This window comes from Symphalangus syndactylus, chromosome 5 (genome assembly GCF_028878055.3).
Source record: "Symphalangus syndactylus isolate Jambi chromosome 5, NHGRI_mSymSyn1-v2.1_pri, whole genome shotgun sequence".
Classification (NCBI taxonomy): domain Eukaryota; kingdom Metazoa; phylum Chordata; class Mammalia; order Primates; family Hylobatidae; genus Symphalangus; species Symphalangus syndactylus.
Window position 1 is genome coordinate 22,161,778 of NC_072427.2, and position 27,118 is coordinate 22,188,895.

Consider the following 27,118-nt stretch of genomic DNA (forward strand, 5'->3'; position numbering starts at 1 on the left):
TCGCTTTATTAGCCCGAATGATTGGGGAATAAAAATGGAGAGGTGGTTTAGAGGACAAAAAGGGGAATTCAGCTTTAGATACACTGAATTCCAGGTGGCAGCAGATAATCCACGTAAAAAATGTACAGCAGGATGAAGACAGAAAGACCATAAACCAGCAGGTCTATTTTTTTTTTTTTTTTTTAAAAAGACTTAGTGCTACTTCTGCTGGTATCCCTTTCTTAATTCTATTCCCATGATAATGTGGCAAAAATATCATGGGAGACAGAATAACAAAAATATATATGTATTTCAAGAAATACTCCAAAACCACTTAATAAAATTCAACTCCTATGCCTAATAACACCAAAACCCGACTAGACAGAATACCCAATGCCAGCAAGGGTGCAATAACAGACACTCTCATACAGGCTGGAAGAACGAACCCTTCTGGAAAACAACCTGGCAATATGCGTCGAGAGCCATAAAGTGTTAATATCTTGCCCCATAATATTCTAGGAATCTATCCTAAGGACTATTCAAAAGAAAGCAATGGTATGTGAACAAATGAGGATATTTGGTACATGAAGATGCTCATTATCTATAATAGCAAAACATTGGAAGCCACTTAAATATCCAACCACAGGGGGGAAATTAAGAGCATTATAGGCTGTCGGTAGAATTATTATACAGGCATTAAAATGTTAGTTATGAAGACAATGGTAACAGAGAAATCTTTTTCTTCCCCATTTACCATAAGTTTAAATGAAAAAAGAACAGAATATGTTACACAGACATTATAACAGTAACTTATGTGTTAAGATGGCAGGATTTTGGGTGCATCTTGGATGAGAAATAAGCAACTAAGAGTGTTAAAATCAGCTGAGGGGGTGGTACCTTGGCTCCGTCCACACTGATGATCCGATAGCTGTTCCTTGTGACATCATAGAAGTAGGAAACAGTGACCGCCTGCTTGCTCGCAGGCATCCAGTTCTTCTTGGTGTTGGGGTCAATCTGGAAGACATGCGCTCGGGTGGTGAAGATGGGCTGTTCTCTGCAATAAGAGAGTGGGCGTGTGAGTTGAGAGAACATGACTTAATGTATAATTTATGATTTCTAGGCCACCTACTGCCCCAAAAGATTTTAAATAGCTTATAGGGAAACATACATATGCATGAAGACAATTAAAATAAAAGCAAAGAGAGAAGAAAAAAAGAGACACCAGTGAGTAGTTTTTGCAAACCACATTCCACTTAGCTGTTATCCCCTAAGACTGCAGGGCAATTGGTGCAATGAACAATTTGCTTAAAAGGCAACTCCTTGTTCAGTGTTTTTGAATCCCTGTCAAGTGTCCTATACTTTTTCTGACATCCTGTTTTCATTTTTAGGATTTTGGAACCAATTGATTTTTTAGAATTTTGTGACAAATTTTGGGGGATTCTGCAACAATTTTAGGATTTTCCAATCCATTTGCAGCTTAATGTTATATTTCTATTAAGTACTTCTCAAATTTGCAGTAATTTATGAATGATATAATTTTATCTTTTTTTTTTTGGATATGGAGTCTCACTCTGTTGCCCAGGCTGGAGCGCAGTGGCATGATCTCGGCTCACTGCAATCTCCGCCTCCTGGGTTCAAGCGATTCTCCTGCCTCAGCCTCCTGAGTAGCTGGGATTACAGGCGTGAGCCACTGCGCTTGGCTAATTTTTGTATTTATAGTAGAGACGGGGTTTCACTATGTTGGCCAGGCTGGTCTCAAACTCCTGACCTCGTGATCCGCCTGCTTCGGCCTCCCAAAGTGCAAGGATTATAGGTGTGAGCCACCGTGCCTGGCTTTTTTTTTTTTTTTTTTTTTTAAGAGACAGTGTCTCACTGCTGCCCAGGCTGAAGCGTAGTGATGCAATCATAGCTCACTGCAGCCTGGATCTCTGAGGCTCAAACAATTCTCCTGCCTCAGCCTCCCAAGCAGCTAGGACTACAGGCATGTGATACCACACTTGGCTAATTTTGCGAGGAGGTGGTGGGTAGAGACAGGATCTCTCTGTGTTGCCCAGGCTAGTCTTAAACTCCTGATCTCAAGTGATCCTCCCACATTAGCCTCTCAAAGTGCTGGGATATAATCCCAGCATGAGCCATTATAGGGCATGAACCACTGCACCTGGTAATGTGATAGAATTATTTTTTATCTCTGTATCTCTTCAGTCTACTTCTGGAACCATTCAACAACCTGACCAAACCTTCAAGTTTGATGTTTCCAACTCATAAACCTTTTGAGTTTTATGTAGAATTCATCAAATCCATCCCTTCTGCTATTCTTGCCTCTATATTGTTGCTTTTTCACTCCACATGCCTAAAGCACTTTATGTGATTCACCAAATTTGCAAATTATCTATGTTTCTTTCTGTTGAGTGGGGAATTAGATTTTGACAATAAGCATTTAGAAATAAGGCAGATGAATAAAAACTGTAATGGATTTCACTGTATTTCGTATGCTATCTACTTCCTAAAGTAATGCAAAATGACACAGACTTATCACAAAATATATTTATTTTTGAAGAAAGTATCTTTACACAAACTGGCTCAAAAATCCTTTAAGTGTTCAAAATAAGATACAAATAGAAAAAAAGCCATCAACGTGTAAAAATAGTCCCACTATTGTGGATCACGAGGTCAGGAGATTGAGACCATCCTGGCTAACACGGTGAAACCCCGTCTCTACTAAAAATACAAAAAATTAGCTGGGTGTGGTGGCGGGCGCCTGTAGTCCCAGCTACTCGGGAGGCTGAGGCAGAAGAATGGCATGAACCCAGGAGGCAGAGCTTGCAGTGAGCTGAGATTGCACCGCTGCACTCCAGCCTGGGCGACAGAGCAAGACTCCATCTCAAAAAAAAAAAAAAAGTCCCATTGTTTATAAAATGCTACAGATTTAATAAGTACTTATTAGAGACAAAATTAAATCAAAACGTAACTTAGACAATTTTTTAAATCTTTATGTCAAAAGAGATAACATAAAAGAGACATAGACAAGATACAAAAAAAAAAAATCAAAGGGAAAAGAATTTTAAGTGTTCCAGTCTCTAGATGGAATGATTTTAGGTGAAGCAGTCTTTGAATCCATCCTGACTGTAGAATACTCATTATTAAAATTTTAAGAATGCTCTTGAGAAACTTTTCCTAGAAAACCAATTTGCCATTTGAGCCTCATATAAGGGCTACTGAGTAACACAAGCAGCATCAACCATCAACTGTGGTTTTGAAGAAATGCAGCAATCTTCTTTATGCCTGTTTCTCCACGGGCATGCTATTAATGCTGCTTCAATGCAGCTGTCTACAGAGGCCAGCATTCCAGAACGGAGACTAGCAGCATTCCTTCCTCCCTGAAACTTCCCTTCTAGGTCCCCTGGAGCAGGACAAGTACCTCTGGGGCTGTGGATTACTACGGCATTTTTATTCCCTCAACAGAGACCGAGTTCACCCACACGATGCTAAACCAACACCCTTCCAGCAGCTGGGTGACAGCTGTTAGAAACAAAAGGAAGATTCTCACTGTAATTTCCCGCATCTGTTGTCAAGAGAGGCCAGCCGACGGGGAGTGTGTGCATATCAATGCAAGCCCTCATATCCCATCCACATGATATAATCCAGTCTGCCGTCTGGATCACCCAGCTGTGCCACTCTCAGCCCAGTACCATATTTTGCTAATCATCTAAGTACAACACCATGAAGGAAAACACTTCCTCACACAGTATTCTCCTGCATGTGAAAGGAAGGAGCGATTTAAAGGGCAGTAACTACAGAACATTTTTTGAAGAATCAAATTATGCTACAATCTCTTCCTCATTGTCAGAGCACTAAATGGGCTGGGCTGGGGGCCCACGGGTTAGAGAAGGCCTTCCTGGGAAGTGACCCAGACTTTCAGATCTTCCCCCCTATTCCCTACACCAGAAAAGAGGGATTGGGTCTGGGTTTGGGCATGCTTAGACGAGTGTTCCCTATATCTCCATGACAGGAATTAGCTGGTACACTTACTAAAAATACATGTTCCCAGGCCCCATCCTAGCCCCTCCTTGAACATGGCCCTCCAAGGAAGGGCCCAAGGGGCTCCATTTTTAAGAACTCCAGGTGATTTTTACTTTCAAGGAAGCTGGGGAGACATTCACATTAATCAGATGATCTAAAAAAGAAAAAAAGAAGTGGCCCCTAGAGCCAGCATCTCTACTCCAGAACGACACTGGTGACTGAATGACACAGGAAGACTCCAGAAAGTTCTCCCACAGCTGTAGGGGGGCTGGAGGTGGGGCAACAGGAGGACCAAGAACAGGGTCTCTGGATGCAAAGGATGGGGGCAAGGGGCAAGGGGAGGCAGAGCTGTTCTGGTCAAGAAGGAGGGTGGAGATGAGTGCGGCCTGTGGTGGCCCAGCAGTGGCCTTCCGCAAGCACTCTCTGTCCCTGAGGCCTACAGGAGGGAGGAAGTGAGGAAAGCAAAGTGGAGAGATGGAGGGGAAGGCACAGGGAGCCGAGAAGATGGCAGAGCTTCCTGACCAGGCACAGGCACAGCAGCTGGCTGTCTGCTCGGCATGATCCGGGTCAAAGTGAGCAGACAAGAAGGGCTCCATCTCCAAATCTGCCTGCTCAGCTCTGTGGATGGACTGAAATCATGGTGGGCTGCCCTCGGGACGCCCAAGTAGAAATGCAAGGATGTTGGGAGAACACAATGGCTCACCTGGCTACACTCTTGGTCACCATGGTCAGGCTCGCTGCAGGGCAAGTGGCTGCTCCAGTGTGGGGGGAGGCACAGAGACCTGGGAGGGGTACTGCAGGGCATCCTGGCAGCTCCATTCTGAGGTAGTCACCATGGCAGGAAGCTATGGCCCTCCAGAGGCCAAAGACCTGCATTCCTCATCCTTGAGCCCCTGGGCAAACGGGAGGATTGCACGGCCAGTCTGGCAGGAAACTACCCGCCGCTCTGGGATTTCACATGAATAACCAAGTCTGGGGGCACTGGGGAGTTCCATGCTATTCTTCTACAATCCAAAAAGTCTAATGATATTTCAAAAAAAAGGCAAGGAGAAGAAAAGCTCGTAGCTGACCTTTACTGAGTGTTTACCATTCTGCTAGGCTCGCTCTCTACTTTAAAATTGCAACAATCCTACAGGGAAGGGGCTGAACAGGTGGGGAAACGAACTCAGAGAGGCCAGGTAACCTGACTTGGGTCATGCAGTACATGACAGGTCTGAGATTTGATGTCATTTCTTCTTTTTTTTTTTTTTTTTAGATGAAGTCTTGCTCTGTTGCCCAGGCTGGAGTACAGTGGCATGATCTTGGCTCACTGCAACCTCCACCTCCTGGGTTTAAGCAATTCTCTGCCTCAGCCTCCCAAGTAGCTGGGATTACAGGTGCCTGCCACCACACCCGGCTAATTTTTGTATTTTTAGTAGAGACAGGGTTTCGCCATCTTGGCCAGGCTGGTCTTGAACTCCTGACCTCATGATCCACCTGCCTCGGCCTCCCAAAGTGTTGGGATTACAGGCGTGAGCCACTGCACCCAGCGATTTGATGTTATTTCTAAGTGACATGGAAATCCTCCCTCTTAACCATTAAGTTATTCTCTCTTCCTATAATAATAGCTGTCTGTAGTAGGCAGCTTCGGATGTGGCTCCCGGTGACCCCCACCTCCTAGTGTTCATGCCCTTATGGAATCCCTTCCTCCTGAGTGTGGGTGAGATCTGTGACTTGCTTTTAACCAACAGAATATGGCAAAGGTGATGGGATGTCATTTGTGTAATTAAGTCACATAGGATTATGACGTCTGTCTCCTACCAGACTCTCTCAATAAATTACCTTATTGGTTTTGATGAAGCAAGCTGCCATATTAGGGAGATCCACCTTACAAGGAATTGAGGAAAGATTCCAGCCAACTGCCAGACAGGAACTGAGGCCCTTAGTCCAACTCCCTTGGAGGAATGGAAATTCAGCCAACAACCACATGAGCTTGGAAGCAGATCTTTCCATATATGAGCCTTCAGATGAGACTCCAACCCTGGTCAACACCTTGATTACAGCCTTGCAAGAGACCCTGAAGCAAAGGGCCCAACTAAGCTATACCGGACTCCAGACACACAGAAATGTGGTTTAAGATGCTATGTATGTGACAGTTTATTATGTAGCAATAGAAGAGGCACTGTCCTTCACAGAAAGCTTACTACACACCAAGCAAACCGTACATATTCTCATTTAATCCTCCCAACAGGGCTGTGAGTGGGCAGGGCTATCCACACAGAAAACCAAGGATCACGTGATCACTTCAGGCAAACTGAACAACAAATCTTAACACCTTTATGGGCAAAATCCAAATACAGACCTCACCACGAAATTCAGAAAAGCAGACCCTGGCTTTGAAAGAGTATTCTGCTTCACTTGAGAAAGCAAAAGAGCTAGAAGTAGGACACAGAAGTCATTTCCTTCAGCGTGCAAATCAATATAAATAGACAGATGTAAGAGAATCAGAACTTTCCAACCTGTGTTTCCTTCCCAGCAGGGAAAAGCTGGAGAGAGTGTATCAGAGGACAGAAATTACCTTCATATCCAAATTTATTCTCCTTCCTTTGATGTTCAATGTTCAGAGAGTAAATTTCAAATATACTTTCATTCCTTCTTCAGTGCTTTAAATAGAAAGCAGATGTTTCCGGATGGCAAAACGCTTCTTTAGACAGACAATATAACCTACCATTCCTTGCATAGTCTCTTTAGAGCTGAATAAACACCAATTGCTGTTCATTGAACACATTCTAGAACCTGACAGTAATTGTTCCCAAGAATAATTAGATACTCTGTGCAACATATGTATGTTTGGAATATGAAAACCACTCAGCAAAGAGGCCACTCCTGCTTTGAACAATTTCTAGCTCCATGTGAAATAATTCTGCAAAGAATTAGCATGACTACTTTTTGCAAAGAAACAAGAGAGAGAGAAAAATGATGTTTTAACTTATAATTCTTCACTTGCAATGCTTAGCTCCACACTTTTTCTGACATAAACCTACAAAATATCAAAATTCTTATTTTTCCTACTTCTATTTGATTTGAATTAAAACAAACCCTTCAGACATTATTTTACAGTATTACAAAGTCTCATAAGGTACCCTAATTAGTTTATATCTGTCTTGAGTCTTAAACCCCTCCAAACACCATCTACTACACCAACCGACAGGTCTTCCTCTAGTCCAGATGGGTCACGCTCTGCCTGCCCAGCTGCAAAGGCTTCCCCGGTTCTGTCCCCAACAGGACCAGCTCCCAGTGCTTTGCATGAATTACAGGCTGGCCCCTGACCACCTGGCCCTGCCCTCTCACCAGAAGGGCTTCTGCCGCTTTCCTTCTAGAACTTCTGAATCATCTGTACTTTCACACATCCCAGCCAAAGCATGTGCCCATCACTGGACCCAACACATCCTCCCTTGACTGTCCCTTCATGTACTGTCATAGCATCTTGTTAAGTCTGATTTGTGCTCTGAAGACCCAGGCCCTTGACTGGTCACCCATCACAAGGGACTGGAAGCATGGGCTCATCTGGCACCTGACCCACACTCTAGGTGGTCAACAGGCTATGCCAGCCAGCAGGGCCAAATCCTCAGAACCCAGGACAGAGAAATGAAGGAAAAAGGAGATGTGGACAGAAATTTTTTCTTGTACATCCTCCCATGCAAAGAATCTAACTTATAAGCATATTGGAGTTCTACTTTTATACAAAATCCACACAATAACGTTATTGTTATTTGCAGATAATAGAATTGCACATAGAGAACACCCAAGAAAATCAACTGAAAAAGTGAGTATAGTAATTAAAATTCAGTATGGTGGCTAGGTATAAAATCACTAATAAATAAAATCAGTAGCCTTCCTAAATACACAAACAACCAGATAGAAAATATAACAGATTGTCTGGCTGGGCAAGGTGGTTCATGCCTGTAATCCCAGCACTTTAAGAGGCCAAGATGGGCGGATCACTTGAGGTCAGGAGTTTGAGACCAGCCTGGCCAACATGGCAAAACACACCTCTACTAAAAATATAAAAATTAGCTGGGTGTGGTGGTGGACACCTGCAATCCCAGCTACTTGGGAGGCTGAGGCAGGAGAATCGCTTGAACCAGGGAGGCGGCGGTTGCAGGAAGCCGAGATTATGCAACTGCACTTCAGCCTGGGCGACACAGTAGGTGAGACTCCGTCTCAAAATAAAAAATATGTAATAATAGATTGCCAAAAATCCCATTTACAGTAGCAACCAAAAGGATACAATTTCTTGGAATCTATTTAGGAAGCATGCAAGATCTATGTTTAGAAAATAAAAGTAAGCCAGGTACAATGGTGTGCCCCTATAGTCCCAGCCACTCAGGAGGCTGAGGCAGGAGTATGGCTTGAGACCAGGCTCTAGTACATACTAGAATTGCGCCTAAGAATTTCTAATGCATTCCAGCCTGGGCAACATAGCAAGACCCATTTTTAAAACAACCCAAATAAATAAATAAAATAAGAACAAAAACTTCTGATGCACACAGAAGAAAACTTTAATAAGACATATTCTTAAATGGGAAAGCCAACACAAAGCTGTCAATTATCCCTAAATTAATATATAAATCTAACATAATAAAAATAGTATTATTTTTAGAACTAGACAGGGTTATTCATATGGAAAACTCTATGTGAGGACAGCCAAAATATTCTGAAAATGAAAAGCAATTAAGAGTTTTAGCCATCTCAGATATTGAAACATATTGTTATAAAGTTATAGCAAACAAGGTGGAAGGTCTTAGCAAATAAGTAGACAAATAATGGAAGAGCACAGAGTCCAGAAATAGAAGCCCAAAGAGGTGAGTGCATGACACAGGCAGTATTGCTCATTAGTGGAGACACAGAAATCCTGTTACAACAATGCACAACTACCTAGAAGAGTGCATCTGCCGGACCTTAGCCAGATGTCTGTCTCCTTGCCTGGTCTGAGCCCCTTCAAGGAGGTCACAGCTGCCCCATTCTATTAAAGTTATTTTCTTCCTGCCCCCAAACTGCCCAATTAACAAACCTGATAAATTAGTGATCTGATAGAAGAAAATACTTGTCACAAATCCTCCTAGTCCTCTGACTAGGAATTCCCTTTTTGGGTCACATTTACACCAGGGAATGGATAAGGCAAGTGCCCCTGATGAATGCTGACAGGCTTTATTAATGACACTACCTTATTTCCTAGAGTGTCTGACAGTTTTTAAGGAGCTTTGAACATACATTCTCCTATTGGTCCTCCTGAGATGTGAGTTTGACTAAGTTCTGGGGCTGGTTCACAGGCTGAGGGCTGCCCCAGAGGAGCCATCAGATCCATTCCCATGTGCTTTGGAAAAGGGTCCCGATTCTCCAAAAGGGCTGGATGGGCCCAGGGCAGTGGGTGAGGACCTGGATAGCCAGGAGGGAGACAGGCAGAGTTGTGGAGAAGCAAAGCTGAGATGGAAAGCAAATATGGGCAGGGGAGTGCAGAGCGGAGAGGTAAGGCTTCTCTGAGGATGCAGGATAGGTGAACATTATGGCGGCAGGATGAGTGAAGTGAAGGGGAAGTCTAGGACAGGGACAGAAGAGAAAATAAAACTCACTAGCAACATAGCAATGCCTTCCTATGTTCAAACAGCACCCCTGAACCCCTGCACAGAAACCCCTCTCCCACCTCCACACATATATCTCCCTCCACCTCCGCCTAGAGCCCAGCAAATCTGCTAGGTTTAGCAGATAAGGGAGGAAACAGCTATTCAGGCACCAGAGGTGCACTCAGAGATCAGCAAGGGCCACTGTGTGGCACAGCAAGCAGGTGATATGAGATGAGGTCGCAGGGAAGGCCAAAACCAGATAGCCATGGAGCCTGAGCACCAGGCTAAGGAAATCAGTCTTTATCTCGGGGCCAGCATCTCCCTAATGTGCTCTGTGGAGCTATTTTCTCTTCCAAATACATTCCAAAAGACATACATGTAGGAAAAACATTAAAAGTATTTGGATAGTCATTCTCATAATTATGTGCTATCACCTTCAAGAAGTGTTCTCAAGCCAAGGCTGCCAGGAAATAGCTTGGGGGCTGCATAATACACAGGTATCTGTCGTGTTAGCCACAACACAGGTGTATTCTTGCACTGACAAACCAGCCACTGCATGGATGGTTACTTTCTATCCACAGTATGTTGTCTACAGAAGGAATCTTGTCTCAAGATTTCAACATATATTTGTGATTTTATTCTGTAGATGGTATGGTTAACATTTATACTATAAAAATTCATCCCGCCTGAATCTATCATGAACAAAGGAAGTTTTAAACAAAAAGCAGAGTTTATAATTCACATATGAACTCCACAAGCCAAGAATTGGAAAACATCCAAACATCCAAGTGATTTTTTTTAAACTTTTTATTGAAGTACAACGTGTATACAGAGATATGTACGTATCATAAGTATATAACTCAATGAATTTTCACAAACTAATACTCTTGTAATGAGCACCCAGATTTTTTAAAAAGAACATTATCAATCCCCCTAGAATTCCCTTTACATTCCTTTCCAGTGATTAACCCTCCAAGAAAAGTACTTTCCTGACTACAAATAACACAGGTTAGCTCTGTCAGTTTTTTGGCTTATATAAGTGGAATCATGTAGCATATGTACTCTTTCGTGTATCTGGCTGTGAGATTTATTCCTATTCTTTTTTTTTTTTTTTTTTTGAGACTGAGTCTCTCTCCGTCACCCAGGCTGGAATGCAGTGGTGCAATCTCGGCTCACTGCAACCTCTGCCTCCCAGGTTCAAGTGATTCTCCTGCCTCAGCTTCCTGAGTAGCTGACTACAGGCACCTGCCACCACGCCTGGCTAATTTTTGTATTTTTAGTAGAGACAGAGTTTCACCATATTGGCCAGACTGGTTTCAAACTCCTGACCTTGTGATCTGCCCGCCTCGGCCTCCCAAAGTGCTGGGATTACAGGCATGAGCCACTTTGCCCAGCCAATATCCAAGTGATTTCTAAAAAACCAGGTGGTATGCTGCCCAAGTCACAAGGATTGATGATTTCTGAGACAGTTTAATTCAAGAGAGCACAAAATCTTGCCGAAGGAACAGTTCGTGTTCTTCCTTTTGCTATAACACATCTGTGTGCAAAGATTTTCGTATTACACTGTAATGAAACAAATTATGGAAGACGTCATGCCATACCTGATATGAGGGTATGACTTGGAAACATTATTCTTAATATTGACTAGATACGGTTTTTTTTTTAAAGGACTGGAAAAATAATGTTCTCAATTTTAAATACTGAGGGCTTTTATATTCATCTACAATAAAAATGAAATTAGATGTCTACTTATATACTTTGTTCTTAAGCTGAAAATAATTTTGTTTTATTCTGTTACAAAGCATTCACATACAAATGTGAATAATCTCCCGGCAATTAATTCATCTGTGAGACCATATCTTGCTGTCCACCTAAGAGTCTGTTATATTTTATGATCGGTTGATCTTCCACTAGTGTTTCAAAATGTAAATTGTTCCACAGTAAAATAAACTTAGAAAATGCTGAGCAAAGGAGTGGCACAATCAGAACTACAATTTAGAGGGATCACTGTGGCACTTCTATTGAAGACGGGCTGAAGGGAGAAGAGACCGGAAGCTATTACTGAGGCACTTCGCAATCATCCAGGCACCTGGAGATGAGGGCCTGACCTAGAGCGGTAGGGACTGAAGGAAGGGAGTGGGTTCCTGAGATTTCAAAATGGCGTCGGGACAATTTCCAGTTTCCAGTCCAGCACGTGAAAAGCTTGGAAGTCGCCACTCCATTTTAACAAGTAAAAGGCTGGGTGCAGCGGCTCTCGCCTGTAATCTCAACACTTTGGGAGACCAAGGCGGGCGGATGACCTGAGGTCGGGAGTTTGAGACCAGTCTGACAAACATGGAGAAACCCTGTCTCTACTAAAAATACAAAAAAATTAGCCAGGCGTGGTGGCGCATGCTTGTAATCCCAGCTACTCGGGAGGCTGAGGGAGGAGAATCGCTTGAACTCGGGAGGCAGAGAGGTTGCCGTGGGCCGAGATTGCGCCATTGCACTCCAGCCTGGGCAACAAGAGCGAAACTCCGTCTAAACACACACACACCCCTACACCCACACCAAGTAAAAAGCTGAACAAGACTGGGCGCAGTGGCTCACTCCTTGTAATCCCAGCACTTTACGAGGCCAGGGCAGATGGCTTGAGGCCAGGAATTCGAGACCAGCCCGCATAACATGGTGAAACCCCATCTCTACTAGAAATAGAAAAATTGGCCGGGCGCGGTGGCTCACGCTTGTAATCCCAGCACTTTGGGAGGCCGAGGCGGATGGATCACGAGGTCAGGAGATCGAGACCACGGTGAAACCCCGTCTCTACTAAAAAATACAAAAAAAATTAGCCGGGCGTGGTGGCGGGCGCCTGTAGTCCCAGCTACTCGGAGAGGCTGAGGCAGGAGAATGGCGTGAACCCGGGAGGCGGAGCTTGCAGTGAGCCGAGATTGCGCCACTGCACTCCAGCCTGGGTGACAGAGCGAGACTCCGTCTCAAAAAAAAAAAAAAAAAAAAAAAAGAAAAATTAGCTGGGGGGCTGGGCGTGGTGGCTCATGCCTGTAATCCCAACACTTTAGGAGGCCAAGGCGGGCAGATCAGTTGAAGCCAGGAGTTCGAGACCAGGCTGGCCAACACAGCAAAACCCCGTTTCTACTAAAACTACAAAAATTAGCCTGGCGTGGTGGCCCACACCTGTAATCTCGGCTACTCGGGAGGCTGAGGTGGGAGGATCGCTTGGGCCTGGGAGGTGGAGGCTGCAGTGAGCCAAGATCACACCACTGCACTTCAGCCTAGGCGACAGAGTGAGACTGGCTCAAAACAAAAAAACAACACGGAAAAATCAACACCTCTTCTCCGCTCTGTTACAGGGCAAACCACTGCCCCCAGAATTGGAGAGACAAGCAGGTAACGAGAATCACAACTTACCAGAGCAGAAAGCCATAAGCAGAGACCTCTGTGGAAATGAGTCCCAGGGCAGGAAAACCTGAACTACAATTGGGGAATTGCTGAAGACTCAGTGTGGGGCAGGTCTCAAGAGTTAAAAACTCCAGAGGGACCCAATCAAAGGGCGGCCTGCCCACTGTCTTGTTTTACTTCCAGGAGTTTTACCAGGTTTTCACAGTGAGCATCAGAGAAAAATCCCCTCATGCCTGAGGCAAGGGGAGGGGAATGCAGCCATTTTAAAATACACCAGAGCACCTGTTCTTCCTAACAAGGCCTGCCCTCAGGAGAAACTAATTTACCAGGGCCCAATCAGCTGGGGTACTATCAGCACCCAACTAAGCCAGAGGAAGGGAAATACCCAACTCCAGCCCCCTTCAACCATCCTGTCCTACCTAAGCGGAGAGAAAATAATTGAGAAGCATTGGTAAAGTTCACCGTCCAGGTGCACAAACTCACCTAAATACTGAGACATAGTCATAGGGCTATGGAATGCTTCCCCTCCCCCGGACCTTACCACCACATTACTAAAGGCCTATTTATGCAGTTCCCTTCACCCAGGAGAGCATGTCTACCTTTCACCAAAAAATTACAAAGCACATCAAAAGTAAAAAAATAAAATAAAAGTAAAAAAAGTAGTTTGAAGAGACTGAACAAGTATGAGAACCGGAGTCGTAATATGGCAGGCACGTTGAAATTATTGGACCAGGAATTTTTTTAAATGATGATTAATATGCTAAGGGCTTTGATGGAAAAAGTAGACAGCATGTAAGAACAGATGGATAATGTAAGGAGATGGAAATTCTAAGAAAGAATCAAACAGAAATGCTACAGATTTAAAACACTGTAACAGAACGAAGAGTGCCTTTGATGCATTCATTAGTAGACAGGACAGGGCTGAGCAAAGAATCTCTCTCAGTCTTCAAGGCAGCGTTAAACTGCTTTTGGAAGGCTCAGGGATTGGAAGTTCTGAAACTTTCAAAACTAAAAAGCAAAGAGAAAAGACTGAAAAAAAAAAAAAAAACACCAAAAAACAGAATAGCCAAGAACTGAGGGAAAACTGGAAAAGGTATAAGATAGGCATAATAAAAATACTAGAAGAAGAAGGAAAGTAAAATCAGAAGCAACATTTGAAGCAATAATGACTAAGAATTTCCCCCAAATTAACGTCAGACACCAAACCACAGGTCCAGGAAGCTCAGTGAACACCCCGCAGGATAAATGCCAAGAAAAACTATACCCTAGGCATATCACATTCAAACTTCAGAAAATCAAAAATAAATTTAAAATCTTGAAAAAAGCCACCAGAGGAAAGAAACACCTTACCTACAAAAGAACAAAGAATGACATCTAACTTCTCAGAAGCCCTGCAAATGAGAAGAATGGAGTAAAATATATAGTGTTAAGAGAAAAAAGCACGCACCAACCTAGAATTTTGTACTCTGAGGAATTATTGTTTAAAAGTGAAGGAGAAATAAGGACTCTCAGACATACAAAAATGGATGGAGTTTGTTGCCAATAGACCTGCCTTACAAGAAATGTTAAGTGTTTCAGACAGAAGGAAAATGAGATAGGACAGAAACTTGAATCTACATAAAGAAAGAGCATCAGAGAATGAATAACTGAAGGTAGCATAAAAACTTTTTTGTTATTCTTAATTGATCTAACAGATAACAGTATGATCAAAATAATAATATATTTGAATATGTATGTATATATATATGCTTATATGTAAATGAAATGAATGACAGGATAAGCGATGGGATGGAGGAGTAAGGATTAATGTTATTATAAATTACTTGTACTACCCATGAAGCAATATAGTGTTATCTGAAAGTGAGCTTGGATTCATTGTAAATGTATACTGCAAACTCTATGGCAGCCAGTAAAAAAGCATAAAAAAAGAAGTATAATTGATATGCTAAGAAAGGAGAAAAAATAGAATCATATGAAATGCTCAATTACAACTACAGAAGGCAGAAAAAGTGTAGAAGAAAAAATTGGAACAAAGAACACGGGCAACAAATAGGAAACAGTAACAAATATGACAGATATTAATCCAATGATATCAAATCACCTTAAATGTCAATGTTCTAAACACACAAAAGACAGAGATTGTAAGAGTGGGTTAAAAAATAAGGCCTGACTACAAGAAACCCACTTTTTTTTTTTTTTTTTTGAGACAGAGTTTTGCTCTTGTTGCCCAGGCTGGAGTGCAATGGCTCAATCTCAGCTCACTGCAACCTCTGCCTCCTGGGTTCAAGTGATTCTCCTGCCTCAGCCTCCCAAGTAGCTGGGATTACAGCCATGGGCCACCATGCCCAGATAATTTTTTGTATTTTTAGTAGAGACAGAGTTTCTCCATGTTGGTCAGGCTGGTCTTGAACTCCCGAACTCAAATGATCCGTCCACCCTGGCCTCCCAAAGTGCTAGATTACAGGCGTGAGCCACCGCACCCGGCCACAAGAAACCCACTTTAAATATACAGACACATATAGATTAAAAGTAAAGGGATGGAAAAACATACACCATATAACACTAGTCAAAAGACAGCAGGAGTAGCTCTATCACTTTCAGACAGAGCAGACTTAAGAGCAAGGAAACTTATAAGAGATAAAGAGAGTCATTACCTAATAATAAAGGGGCCAATACTAAAGGAAGACGTAACCTTAATGTGTATGTGCCTAACAGCAAAGTGTCAAAATACATGCCAAAACTGACAGAACTACAAGAAAAAAATTAATGAATCCACTATTATAGTTGGAAATATCAACATCCTTTAGTTAGAGATGGACAGATCCGAGGCCGGGCACGGTGGCTCATGCCTATAATCCCAGCACTTTGGGAGGCCAAGGAGGGTAGATAACTGGAGAGTCGGGAGTTTGAGACTAGGCTGGCCAACATGGTGAAACTCTGTCTCTACTAAAAATATACAAAAAACTAGCTGGGCATGGTGGCGAGGACCTGCAGTCCCAACTAATCAGGAGGCTGAGGCATGAGAATCATTTGAACCCCCTAGGAGGCAGAGGTTGCAGTGAGCCAAGACTGCGCCACTGCACTCCAGCCTGGGCAACAGAGCCAGACCCTATCTAAAAAGAAGAAAGGGAAAGGAAAGGGAGAGAAAGGAAGGGAGAGAAAGGGAGAAAGGGACAGATTCAAAGAAGCAGAAAATCAGTACATAGTTGAACTCAACATCATGACATCAACCAATGGGGTATAACTGGCACCTACAGACTATTCATCTAACAAGAGTAGACTGCATGTTCTTTTTCAAAGTGACATGGAACATTCAAGATAGACCATATTCTGGGCCATAAAACACACCTCAACAAATTTAGAAGAATAGAAATTATATAATGTCTGTTTTCATACCACAATGGAATTAAACTAGAAATCAATAATAGGAGTGGCCAAAAAGTAGAAACAACTCAAATGTTCATCAACAGATGAATGGATAACAAAATGTGGTGTATCCATATAATAGGGTATTATTTAGCAATAAAAAAGAAATAAAATACTGATACAGGCTATAACAGGGATGAACCTTGAAAACATTGTGCTCAGTGAAAGACGGCAGTCACAAAAGGCCAGACATTCTATGATTCCATTTATATGAAATGTCCAGAATAGGCAAAAAACCTACCGAGACAAAGTAGATGAGTGGCTGTCCAAGGATAGGAAGCCAGGGTAGAGGAAATTGGGAGTGACTGCTAATGGATTCTGACTTTCTTTCAGGGGGAATGAAAGTGTTCTATAAAATTAGACTGTGGTGGTGGTTCTAAAGTCTCTGATTACAGTAGAAAAAAAAATCAATGAATGTATACTTTATACAAGTGAATTGTATATTACGTGAATTATATCTCAATAAAGCTGTATTAAACTTAAAGGAGGCCATAGATTCAGACTGAGCTTCTGCACTCAGTCCCAACAGACCAAACCAAAATGGAGTCACTTATACTAAAGTTCCAGGTGACCATGTCAAAACTAAGTGGTTTATCTGGTCTTTCAAGGAATCAGGACAGATAACAGCCAAATCCACACACAGGCCAGTTTTATCTGACATGATAAGGAGGCTCCCTCCACTTTAACCTTTATAGGGACAGTAACTTTGAAACAACCATCTGCTTTTTGTTCTTTCTTGTTTCTGCTTTCTTCAGCCCTTTTCTGTCCATACATACTCAATGTCCACACTGTAGGGTGGAATTCTCTGAATCTCTTCTGATTCTGAGGGCTGCCCAATTCAGTAATTGTTCCATTAAATTTATTTTGTCTTAAGTTTTTCTTTTAGTCAGCTGTTTTGCTGTTTGTTTGTTTTTTTAAAAAAAGAAAGATCAAACATGGAGGATGAAGGAGAAAAAAAGACTCAGTGACTCTAAATTGTCTGGCTTGGGCAACTGAGAGGAGATTTTAGTCATGCTGGGTGTGCCTTGCCTGTGAACCAACTGGAAGAGATGTTGGGGAGTGAGTGGAATTTCATTTTGGGGTGACTGCAGTGTTAGAAGACAACACCAGGGAGCCCACAGCAGCAGCTGAGAAGAAATCACAGTGGATGAAAACACTCAGGGAGGGTCTGCAGAGAGAAAAGAGGAGAGGAACAACCAAACCAGGGAGGCACCCAGGTCAGGGGCAAGAAAAGGAACTATCTTTGGATGAACACAGGGCCAGGAACACAGTGGGAAAGCCGGGAAAGAGTACTGGAACTCAAAGAAGTTCAGGATCATTCAGGTTGATTGATCGTTCCAAAAAACCATTTGGCTATGTTGGAAGTAAATGCTCAGTGCTGCGAAGTGAAAACAGCACTCAGGCAAAAGTTTTCTCAGCAAGGCAATTTACTTCTATAGAACGGTGCATCTCACAGATGGAGCAATGGCGAGAGCACACCCAACAAAGGAGGGGAAAGGGGTCTTCTTCCTAAGGCAGTTAGTCCCTACTGCTGTGTCTTTCCCCTGTTGGCTAGGGTTGGACTGCACACTCTAAGCTAATTCCGATTGGCTATTTTAAAGAGGACAGGGGTACAAATTGGAGTGGCAGGGTGAGTAGTTTTGGCGGGAGGGATGGTTACAGAACGGATGACTAAGAACAGAGCAGGTGACCAAGGATGACAAGGTCAGAGCAGGTAGTAGAGGCTAGGAAGGAGTCGTTTGCTGAAGCTAGGGGCAAGGAGGTGTAAAGAACAAGGAAGTTAAACTTTAAAATGGAGAACAAAGAACTGGGGAGCTGAACATACTGACATATTGGTTCTTTGAAGAGGAACTCAGAACTCATTGTACTTAACTTTTCCACTCTTGGATTTTAAAGGAAGTTAACAGGCTAAAACCTTTGAAGAGGAATTTTACTGTATCCTACAGCTACATATCATATTAAAAGCTAACTTGTTTCAGCTGGGTGCGGTGGCTCATGCCTGTAATCCCAACACTTTGGGAGGCCGGGACAGACAGATCACCCGAGGTAAGGAGTTTGAGACCAGCCTGGCCAACATGGTGAAACCCCGTCTCTACTAAAAATAATTAGCCAGGCATGGTGGCGTGTGCCTGTAATCTCAGCTACTCAGGAGGCTGAGGCAGGAGAATCACTTGAACCCTGGAGGTGGAGGTTCCAGTGAGCTGAGATCATGCTACTGCACTCCAGCCTGGGCAACAGAGCAAGACTCTGTCTCAAAAAAAAAAAAAAAAAAAAAAGGCTAACTTGTTTCCCTGCCTTTACTGAGAAAGGTAAAGAAAGTGACAGACATCTCAAATACACATTAAAAAGATGATACTGCCAGGTGAAGTGTCAGAGCCCCCACATGGTAAAGTGGTTGACTCATGGGTTGGTAAGAATTTACTGACAACCATATAGGCTTGAAGAAGTTTTATTACAAAGAAGGAAGGCTGCAGAGGAGTCCAGTGGGGTGACTCCGTGAGAGGACTGAACGCCTCATGATGGATTTTTCCTTAGGGGTATTTATGGACCTTAAGGCAGGAGCTTGAGGGTAATTTGGACCATACTAGCCACGCAGGTCATGATAAATGATTACATCTGTAGTAATTCTGGTGCCTTAATGTCAGCAACGGTTGCACAGCACGTTTTGGCATGGCATTCTGGAGATGTATAGAAATCCTAGTGACTTATAAATTTTGGGGGAAAGAAATCTGGAACCCGATGCCTGCTTTAGATAAAAGGGAAGTGCAATTACTTCTAATTTCCCAAATAAGGAGTTTGCCTCCGAAGGCCTGTTTGATAGTCACCAGGTGGTCTTTGCTCCCTTCTAAATTCCTCAGATGGGAGTTTTTGTCTCCGGGGCCTGTTCAATGGTCACCAGGTGATTTTTGTTCTCCTCAGAAACATTCTTCATTTTGTCTCAGCAACGTATGAAAACATTCTTCATTTTGTCTCAGTCTGGTTTCTGTCAGGACTCTTTCTGTCAGGGTCAAAGTTAAACAAGAGGAAGGCTGCTCCACAAAACTTTTCCGTTTCTCTTCTTAAGGAGTAAGGGAGGAAGTGCTTCAGGGCTAAGTCCCTTCACGCTGTGTGAGGTAGGGACATTAATATAACCACCTTAAGGGTTTGTTAAGATTAAATGTGATAACGTGTGCAGAGTGCCTTTTTGCTATTAATAGCAGCCTGTTAAAGGAATGCTATGTTGATTATAGGTGTAAGATGCCACTGCAGGGAAGAATCCCTTTGCCACCTTAGACAGCTCAACCCGCCCAAAGAGAATCTAGTTCTCTCTCCCTATTACCATCAGCAAATTAAACAAAGAAATCTTCAAAAAGGATAACTGTGCTTTTATAACTTAAGAAAATTGTTCAAAGTTTAAAAACTTAGAAGTCTAGGACTTGTTTTTTTCCTTTACTTGCAAATTAGTTCTAGTTTTGGCAAACTGGTTTTATGGTTCCCAGGTACCTACCCTTTCAGGTTTCCAGGTAGCAGCAAGAAGTACCCTAGTACCACCTCTAGAAGCCAGTCATTGTAAATGTACGGCTACCACTCTGAATTTAGGTTTAGGAAAAAAAAGCTGTTTTTATTTTCCTAGGAATCACTTTAATTTAAAATTAGATTGCATGGTGTAAAGAGCTGGTAACTTGCCAAGTCAATTACAAAAAGTGTAAAACATAAAACCAAAGGTGCAGACACACCTCAAAAGAGTTTTTATGTTTTCATTTACACTATCAGTTGGTCTCTCAGGCTAATGGCTATATGTGTGTGTTCCAATAAAACTTTATTTACAAAAACAGTTGGCAAGTATAGAGTTGCCAGATTTGGCAGATAAAAAGACAGGACTTTCAGCTAAATTTAAATTTCATGGCCAGGTGCGGTGGTTCACGCCTGTAATTCCAGCACTTTGGGAGGCCGAGACAGGACCTCACCTGAGGTTAGGAGTTCGAGACCAGACTGGCCAACATGGTAAAACCCCATCTCTACAAAAGTACAAAAATTAGCCAGGTGTGGTGGCAAGTGCCTGTAATCCCAGCCACTTAGGAGGCTGAGGCAGGAGAATCACTTGAACTCAGGAGGCGGAGGTTGCAGTGAGCCAAGATCGCACCCCTGCACTCCAGCCTGGGCAACAGAGTGAGACTCTGTCCCAAAAAATAAATAAATAAATTTAAATTTCACATAAACAATGAATAATTTTTAAAGTTATTTGTATTGAGATATAATTTGGACACCATAAAATCTACCTTTTTAAAGTCCCCAATTCAGTGGCTTTTTATTCACAGAATTGTGTAACCATCACCACTACTTAATTTCAGGGCATTTTCAGAGGACCCCTCAAACCCCGTACTCATTAGCAATCATTCTCCTCTTCCCCCAGCCCCTAGCAACCACTAATTTACTTTCTGTCTCTATGAATTTGCCTGTTTCAGGTATTTCATATAAATTGAATCACACAATATGTGGCTTTTTATATCTAGCTTTTCTTTTTAGTGAGCATAATATTTCTGAGGTTGATCCATGTCAACATATATCAGTATTTCATTCTTTTTATGGCTGTATTATAGCCCATTGTATGGATATATCACTTTTTTTAATCCATTTTCAGCTGATGGACATTAAGGTTGTTTCCATCTTTTGGCTATTACAAATAATGCTGCTATGAATATCCATATACTATAATTATGTGGACATATGTTTTCTTAGCTCTTGGTATATATACCTAGGAGTGGCATTGTTGTCATAGTATAACTCTATGTTTAGCTTTTGAGGAACCGTCAGGCTGGCTTCCAAAGCAGCTGCTCCATTTATGTTCCCACCAGCAATGTATAAGTGTTCCAATTTGTGCACATTCTCACCAACACTTGTTATTGTCTGTCTTTTTGATATAGCCATCCTACTGGGTGTGAAGTGAAGGATGACGGATACCGGGCACATCTCTAAAGGAACAACCATGTACCTATCTGAAGGCAGCCTATACCCTAAGTGGGCAGACTGTGTGTGTGACTGTTCTGGGCCCCGAATGACTTTCTTGGGTTGCAGCTGCCCAAGGAGGGAACTTCACACACTAGGTTACCTATTTCAGGGTCTCTTATTAACAGGAAAATTTTAAATAATGATCTTAGAAGTACTGAAAACACAGAAAACTGGGGTGTGGAGAGACAAGAGGGAGTCAGGTAACAGCGAAGCAAATGGTTTTTATGCGGTGCAGCCTTGGAAGTTACAAGCAAACCTGCAGATAGTGGGCAGGCCATACTTCAAAGACGACGAAGATGTCATACTGGACTCTGCCATTCTCTGCTTTTATGAAGTGCCATGATGGAGTTAAAGCTCAGCATCCCTGTGCCCTGGAGAGGGTGGTTATAGCAGCCACCAGTGCCCAAGGAGAACATCCACTTTTATTACTTTGCCTCCAAGTTAGTCTGATTTTTTTTTTTTTAACAGCAAACATTGCCTGATATAGTCTGATCATCTTGAAGAAGCCTGAGCTACACGGAGAGGGGAGCTCCAGATCCTTCTAGAACTTATCTTCTGCATCTCGAAACCCCATGCAGTTCCTAACCAATGGTGCCTGCCAGCAGGGCCTGAGAGTCTGACCTACTGCCTGCGGCCCAGAGCACACAGCGTGCCTCTCCCTATTTCTGCCATTGTTCTTGCTTCTGTAATTTCATCCCAACAGCAGCACTCTATCAGGCCACCTTCCTGAAAGCAACACAAACCCCTGCTTAGAAGAGTGAACTACTGATGGTAGACAGCAGATCACACAGTCAAGCTTTGCATGCCTTAGGAAATGTTCTTGCTGTAGTCCCTCCATCCTGGACCCTTCCTCCAGAATCCCCCACTGCCAGTCCCTCATCTTGGCTCCCTGGGAATTCTCAGGTGCCATCTCTTTTCTGGTCATTTATTCAAAACGTGTACAGGGCTGTGGAAAACTGGTGCTTCCTCAAAAAAGTTAAATACAGCATTTCCACGTGGCCCTGCAATTCTTCTAGGTATATACCCAAAAGCATTGAAAGCAAAGACCCAAACAGCTACTTGTATGCCCAGGTTCAAAGCAGCATTACTCACAACAGCCACAAAGTAGAAATGACCCAAAGTCTATCAACAGATAAATGGATAAACAAAATGTGGCATACACATAGAATCGAATAGCCTTAAAAGGAATGAAAGTCGGCCAGGCGCGGTGGCTTATGCCTGTAATCCCAGCACTTTGGGAGGCTGAGGCGGGCAGATCACGAGGTCAGGAAATCGAGACCATCCTGGCTAACATGGTGAAACCCTGTCTCTACTAAAAATACACACACACACACACACACACACAAATTAGCCAGGCATGGTGGTGGGCACCTGTAGTCCCAGCTACTTGGGAGGCTGAGGCAGGAGAACAGCGTGAACCCAGGAGGCAGAGCTTGCAGTGAGCCAAGATCATGCCACTGTACTCCAGCCCGGGTGGCAGAGTGAGACTCCATCTTAAAAAAAAAAAACTTCGCTATATGCTACAACACGGATGAACTTTGTAAATATGTTAAGTGAAATAAACCAGTCACAAAATAAATATTCTATGAGTCCACTTATATGAATCAAATTGTCAAATTCATAGAGACAGAAAGTAGAACAGTGATTACCAGTGGCTGGGGGAGGAGGGAATGGGGAGTTATTGCTTAATGGGTTCAAAGTTTCTGTTTGGGATGATGAAAAGTTCTGGAAATGGAGAGTAGTGATGGCTACACAACACTGTGAATATGCTTAATGCCACTGAACTGTACACTTATAAATGATTTAAGTGGTACATTTTATGTGTGTTTTACTAAACAACCACAAAGTGTGCTGGGAGCAACTCCTGGTGAGGTCGGGGATGGCTTCACAGAGATAATGACGGGGCTGAGTCCTTAGGAGGACAAGGCGAGGAAGAGCAACTGTGAAGAATAGCTCAATGGCACCAAAGAGAAAACTGCAAAGGGTGTGCATTTAAAGGACAGATGGAGGTGGGCACAGTGGCTCACACCTGTAATCTTAGCACCTTGGGAAGCCGAAGTGGGACGAATGCTTGAGGCCAAGAGTTTGAGATCAGCCCGGGCAACATAATGTGACAAAAAATACAAAAACTAACTGGGTGTGATGGTGTGTTTTGCCTATAGTCCCAGCTACTGGGGAGGCTGAGGCAGGAGGATCGCTTGAGCCTAGGAATTCAAGGCTCAACTGAAAATTTTTTCAATTTTTTTTAATTGAAAAAAAAATCAACTGCTGAAAGAATTCTGGAGATAGTGATGATGGTTGTAGAACAATGTGAATGCACTTAATGCCCGGAACTCTATACATGTAACATGGCTAAAATGGTAATGTTTATGTTATCATAATATTATGTTATATAAATTTTACCATAATTTTTTTAAGAAGACTGAAAAAAACCCACTGTCTGTCTCTTCTACACCACTGTTGGAGTACTATACCTTGACAGAATTCGCTGGGAGGCAATTTATCGTCACACATCAAAAGCCTCAGAACTGCTGGGTGCAGTGGCTCATGCCTGTAATCCAGGCACTTTGGGAGGCTGAGACGAGAGGATCACTTGAGCCTAGGAGTTGAAGACCAGCCTGGGCAACACAGGGAGACCCCTTTGCTACAAAAAACACAAACAAACAAAAAAACAAAATTTGCCAGGCATTATGGCACGTGCCTGTAGTCCCAGCTGCTGGGAGGCTAACGTGGGAGGACTGCCTGGGCCTGGGAGTTCAAGGCTGCAGTGAGCTGCCCTGTCTCAAATAAATAAATAAATAAATAAAGCCTTAGAACTGCGTACTCCTCAACCCAACAACTCCACTTCTTGGAATCTATTCAAAAGTGATAAATAAGGATATACAAAGATACTTATGCCAATGGATAGTCACTGAAGAGCTGCTTATTAAAAACAAAAACAAATAAACAAACAAAAATAAACCTGTAAATAAACTAAATGCCCCAAAGTTGAGGATTGGTTAAATTAAGTATGATATATCCGTGCAAAAAGTATCAGTTGGCCTTTCAAAATTATAAGTAAATATTTGCTCACATGGAAAGATGGTCTTCGTTTCTTTATGTATTCTGATTTATTCTATACTTCACTATTACAAAATAAAGAGACCACCCAGTGTTGCTGAGTCCCAGCCTAGCTACAACTTTCTGTCCCCTTCCCTACCAAATAGAATTAGCCAGACCTTGAAGGACTTGAGTGTCACTTGAAACTTCTTGCCTCAGAGGAAACAAAATAATGGGGGAAACAAAGAATTCATACGTTCCAGAATTCCAAAAATATTTAGCCAACACTAGGAGTGTGGAGTGAAAAGAGCGAGCTGCAAAATAGCATCATCCTCTGCTCCCATTCTTATAAATATGTGTACAAATATATATTAACTTAACAAATATTTAATCCACAACTATAAAGGAGAGCTGTGCTGGGTGCCAAGAATATCCCAGGAAATGAGACAGCCACGGCCTCAGAATCCAGTGAGGTTGGTACCTGTCTGTCTGAGCACCTGTGTGTGCATGGGATGGGGTACAAAACGGTGACCCTAAAGCGAGGGTCTTCTGGCAGGACTGAGAATAGGTCTATTGCATGCATGTGACGTGCAGACAGCCTTGGTGCAATGAGAATTCATATCCAGGCAAGAGAGAGGCCAGTGTCTCTTGCTTCCCAATCTAAAGGTCAAGTGCAGAACCAGCTGGACCAAACAGAACAGGCGTGAGAGAGCTCCAAACACCAGGGTCGGCAGAGGGGGAGAGGTTAAGTACTCTCAAGAGCTTTAGATGGCAAAGGGACAAAGATGACACAAGCTGGATGGGGACTTAGCACCAAGAGCTGAGCCCTTAGTTGCCAGCTGCTTGGCCCAAAGTATGGGCTGCTCTGGAAAGAGCCAGAGCCCTCATTTTTTTTTTCTTTTTTTTTTGAGACAGAGTTTCACTCTGTTGCCAGACTGGAGTGCAATGGCGCGATCTCAGGTATACTGCACCTCTGCCTCCTGGGTTCAAGTGATTCTCCTGCCTCAGCCTCCCGAGTAGCTGGGATTACAGGCGCACGCCACCACGTCCAGCTAATTTTTGTATTTTCAGTAGAGACGGTTTCACCATGTTAGCCAGGATGGCCTCGATCTCTTGACCTTGTGATTCGCCCGCCTCGGCCTCCCAAAGTGCTGGGATTACAGGCGTGAGCCACCACGCCTGGCCCAGAGCCCTCATTTAAAAATTTGTTTGTTTTTTTCTAACTCACAGTTAACCCACTGAACAAGAAGTACCCATTTCTGATTTGTATTTTCCCTATAAATCCCATTATTGAGTTTGCCCTTCTAGGCAGAATTTAAGAGTAATTTATTTCCTAATTTCTTCATTGCTCTAAGTCACATATAACCGCCAAATGGCTTTCTAATCTGCAGGATATCACCAAGGTGGCCTCAAGAATTGATAGGAGTCCAGCCACAAGTGAAGGTATGTTACCAGCTCGAGCAGGCTGAGAGCAGAACAGCTGCCCTTTATCTTGGGGAAATAGCACGGGCACCTGTCCCTCCTCTCCCAGGGCCCTGGGGGGGAATTGCTGGAACAGCCCTTTCCTTCGCACCCAAGGACATGGCACATGATACCAAAGACACATGCAGGAGGGTGCAAGAGGGGAAGATCTGCCCCCATGGGGACAGCAGCAAACCCCAGTGTATGTGAGAGGGAGAAGTTACGTGTTTAGAATATTATGAGATTGAGGAACTTAAGGGAAGTCTTCAAGGAAGGAAAACTAGTTAAGAATAAACCCATTGTTCTAGAGCCATGGTGAGCTTGCTGTAAACACTTGGGAACAGTGTGCCTCCCACCAGACCTTCATATGCTGCAGCCCTATGCACACAGTAGGCCCAAAATACTTGCTAAACTAGATTATTTGGCTTTAAAATTATATCACATGTGCCCAGCAAGGCAAAACTCGTCTCTATTGTTTCCCACAATGTCAAGGGCAAAAGTGAAATCAACCTCATCTGGTCTAAGATAGGTGTGGGGGCCCCAAATCCTTATAGTTGAGGGGCAAGACTGCTGCTGAGACCAGAGCCCTGCAGGACTGGGCCAGCCTGCTCCTCAGCTGGACCATCTACTCCGAGGAGCAGCTCGGAGCAGGATCATGGAGAACACCTGGGCAGCAAATGGCCCAGAGGTAACTAGGGCCTAAGAGCAGGCAGCATTGCCCGAGCCACGTTACGCACTCATCAAAGTCCCGGTGTCTTCTCTCATAAGAACTCTTCAAAAATCTAACACTTGACCCTAGGGACACAGAGATACATAGACGCCATCCCTCCCAGACAGCACTCACTGGCAGTGACTCAGGATGAGTACTGGGTGCAGAAACTCCAGCACCTGAGGGTGCAGATACTCAGGCCACGGTGCTCTGGGGTTCAGGTGTCACAGCCAGAGGTCTTTGCCAGAGATCCTCTAGAGCAGGCAGATGCTATTCTCAGGACAGTGTGATCGTGTTGGGACAGTGCCCATGGGACAGGATACCACAGTGCTCAGATTTCTCTCCTACCAGGGCCTCATTTCCGTGTCCTACTTGAGTACCAGGCCCCACCTCAGCAGGTGAGGCCAGGTGGTCTGGTGTGTGCTCATTCCCTTAGTTCTTCTCCATGGGGTTTCCCCTCCACACTCACCTCCACAGCTTTGAGGACATGTCTATG

At 43.3% G+C, this 27,118-nt stretch overlaps 1 protein-coding gene and 1 long non-coding RNA gene across 7 annotated transcripts in view; one reads left to right on the forward strand and one right to left on the reverse strand.

Moving 5' to 3' along the window:
• HOMER2 (homer scaffold protein 2) overlaps nucleotides 1-27,118 on the reverse strand; it is a 136,801-nt gene that overhangs the window by 40,225 nt on the left and 69,458 nt on the right. For all 6 annotated transcript variants that reach the window (XM_063638615.1, XM_063638616.1, XM_055277400.2 and 3 more), the window contains exon 2: nucleotides 877-1,033. In XM_063638615.1, the coding sequence (XP_063494685.1) occupies nucleotides 877-1,033 (157 nt within the window). The remainder of the gene's footprint in view (nucleotides 1-876; nucleotides 1,034-27,118) is intronic.
• LOC129482139 (uncharacterized) lies at nucleotides 985-25,325 on the forward strand. The gene is made up of 3 exons (XR_008657621.2): nucleotides 985-1,054; nucleotides 7,758-7,804; nucleotides 21,329-25,325. It is a non-coding gene; the product is annotated as an uncharacterized lncRNA (long non-coding RNA).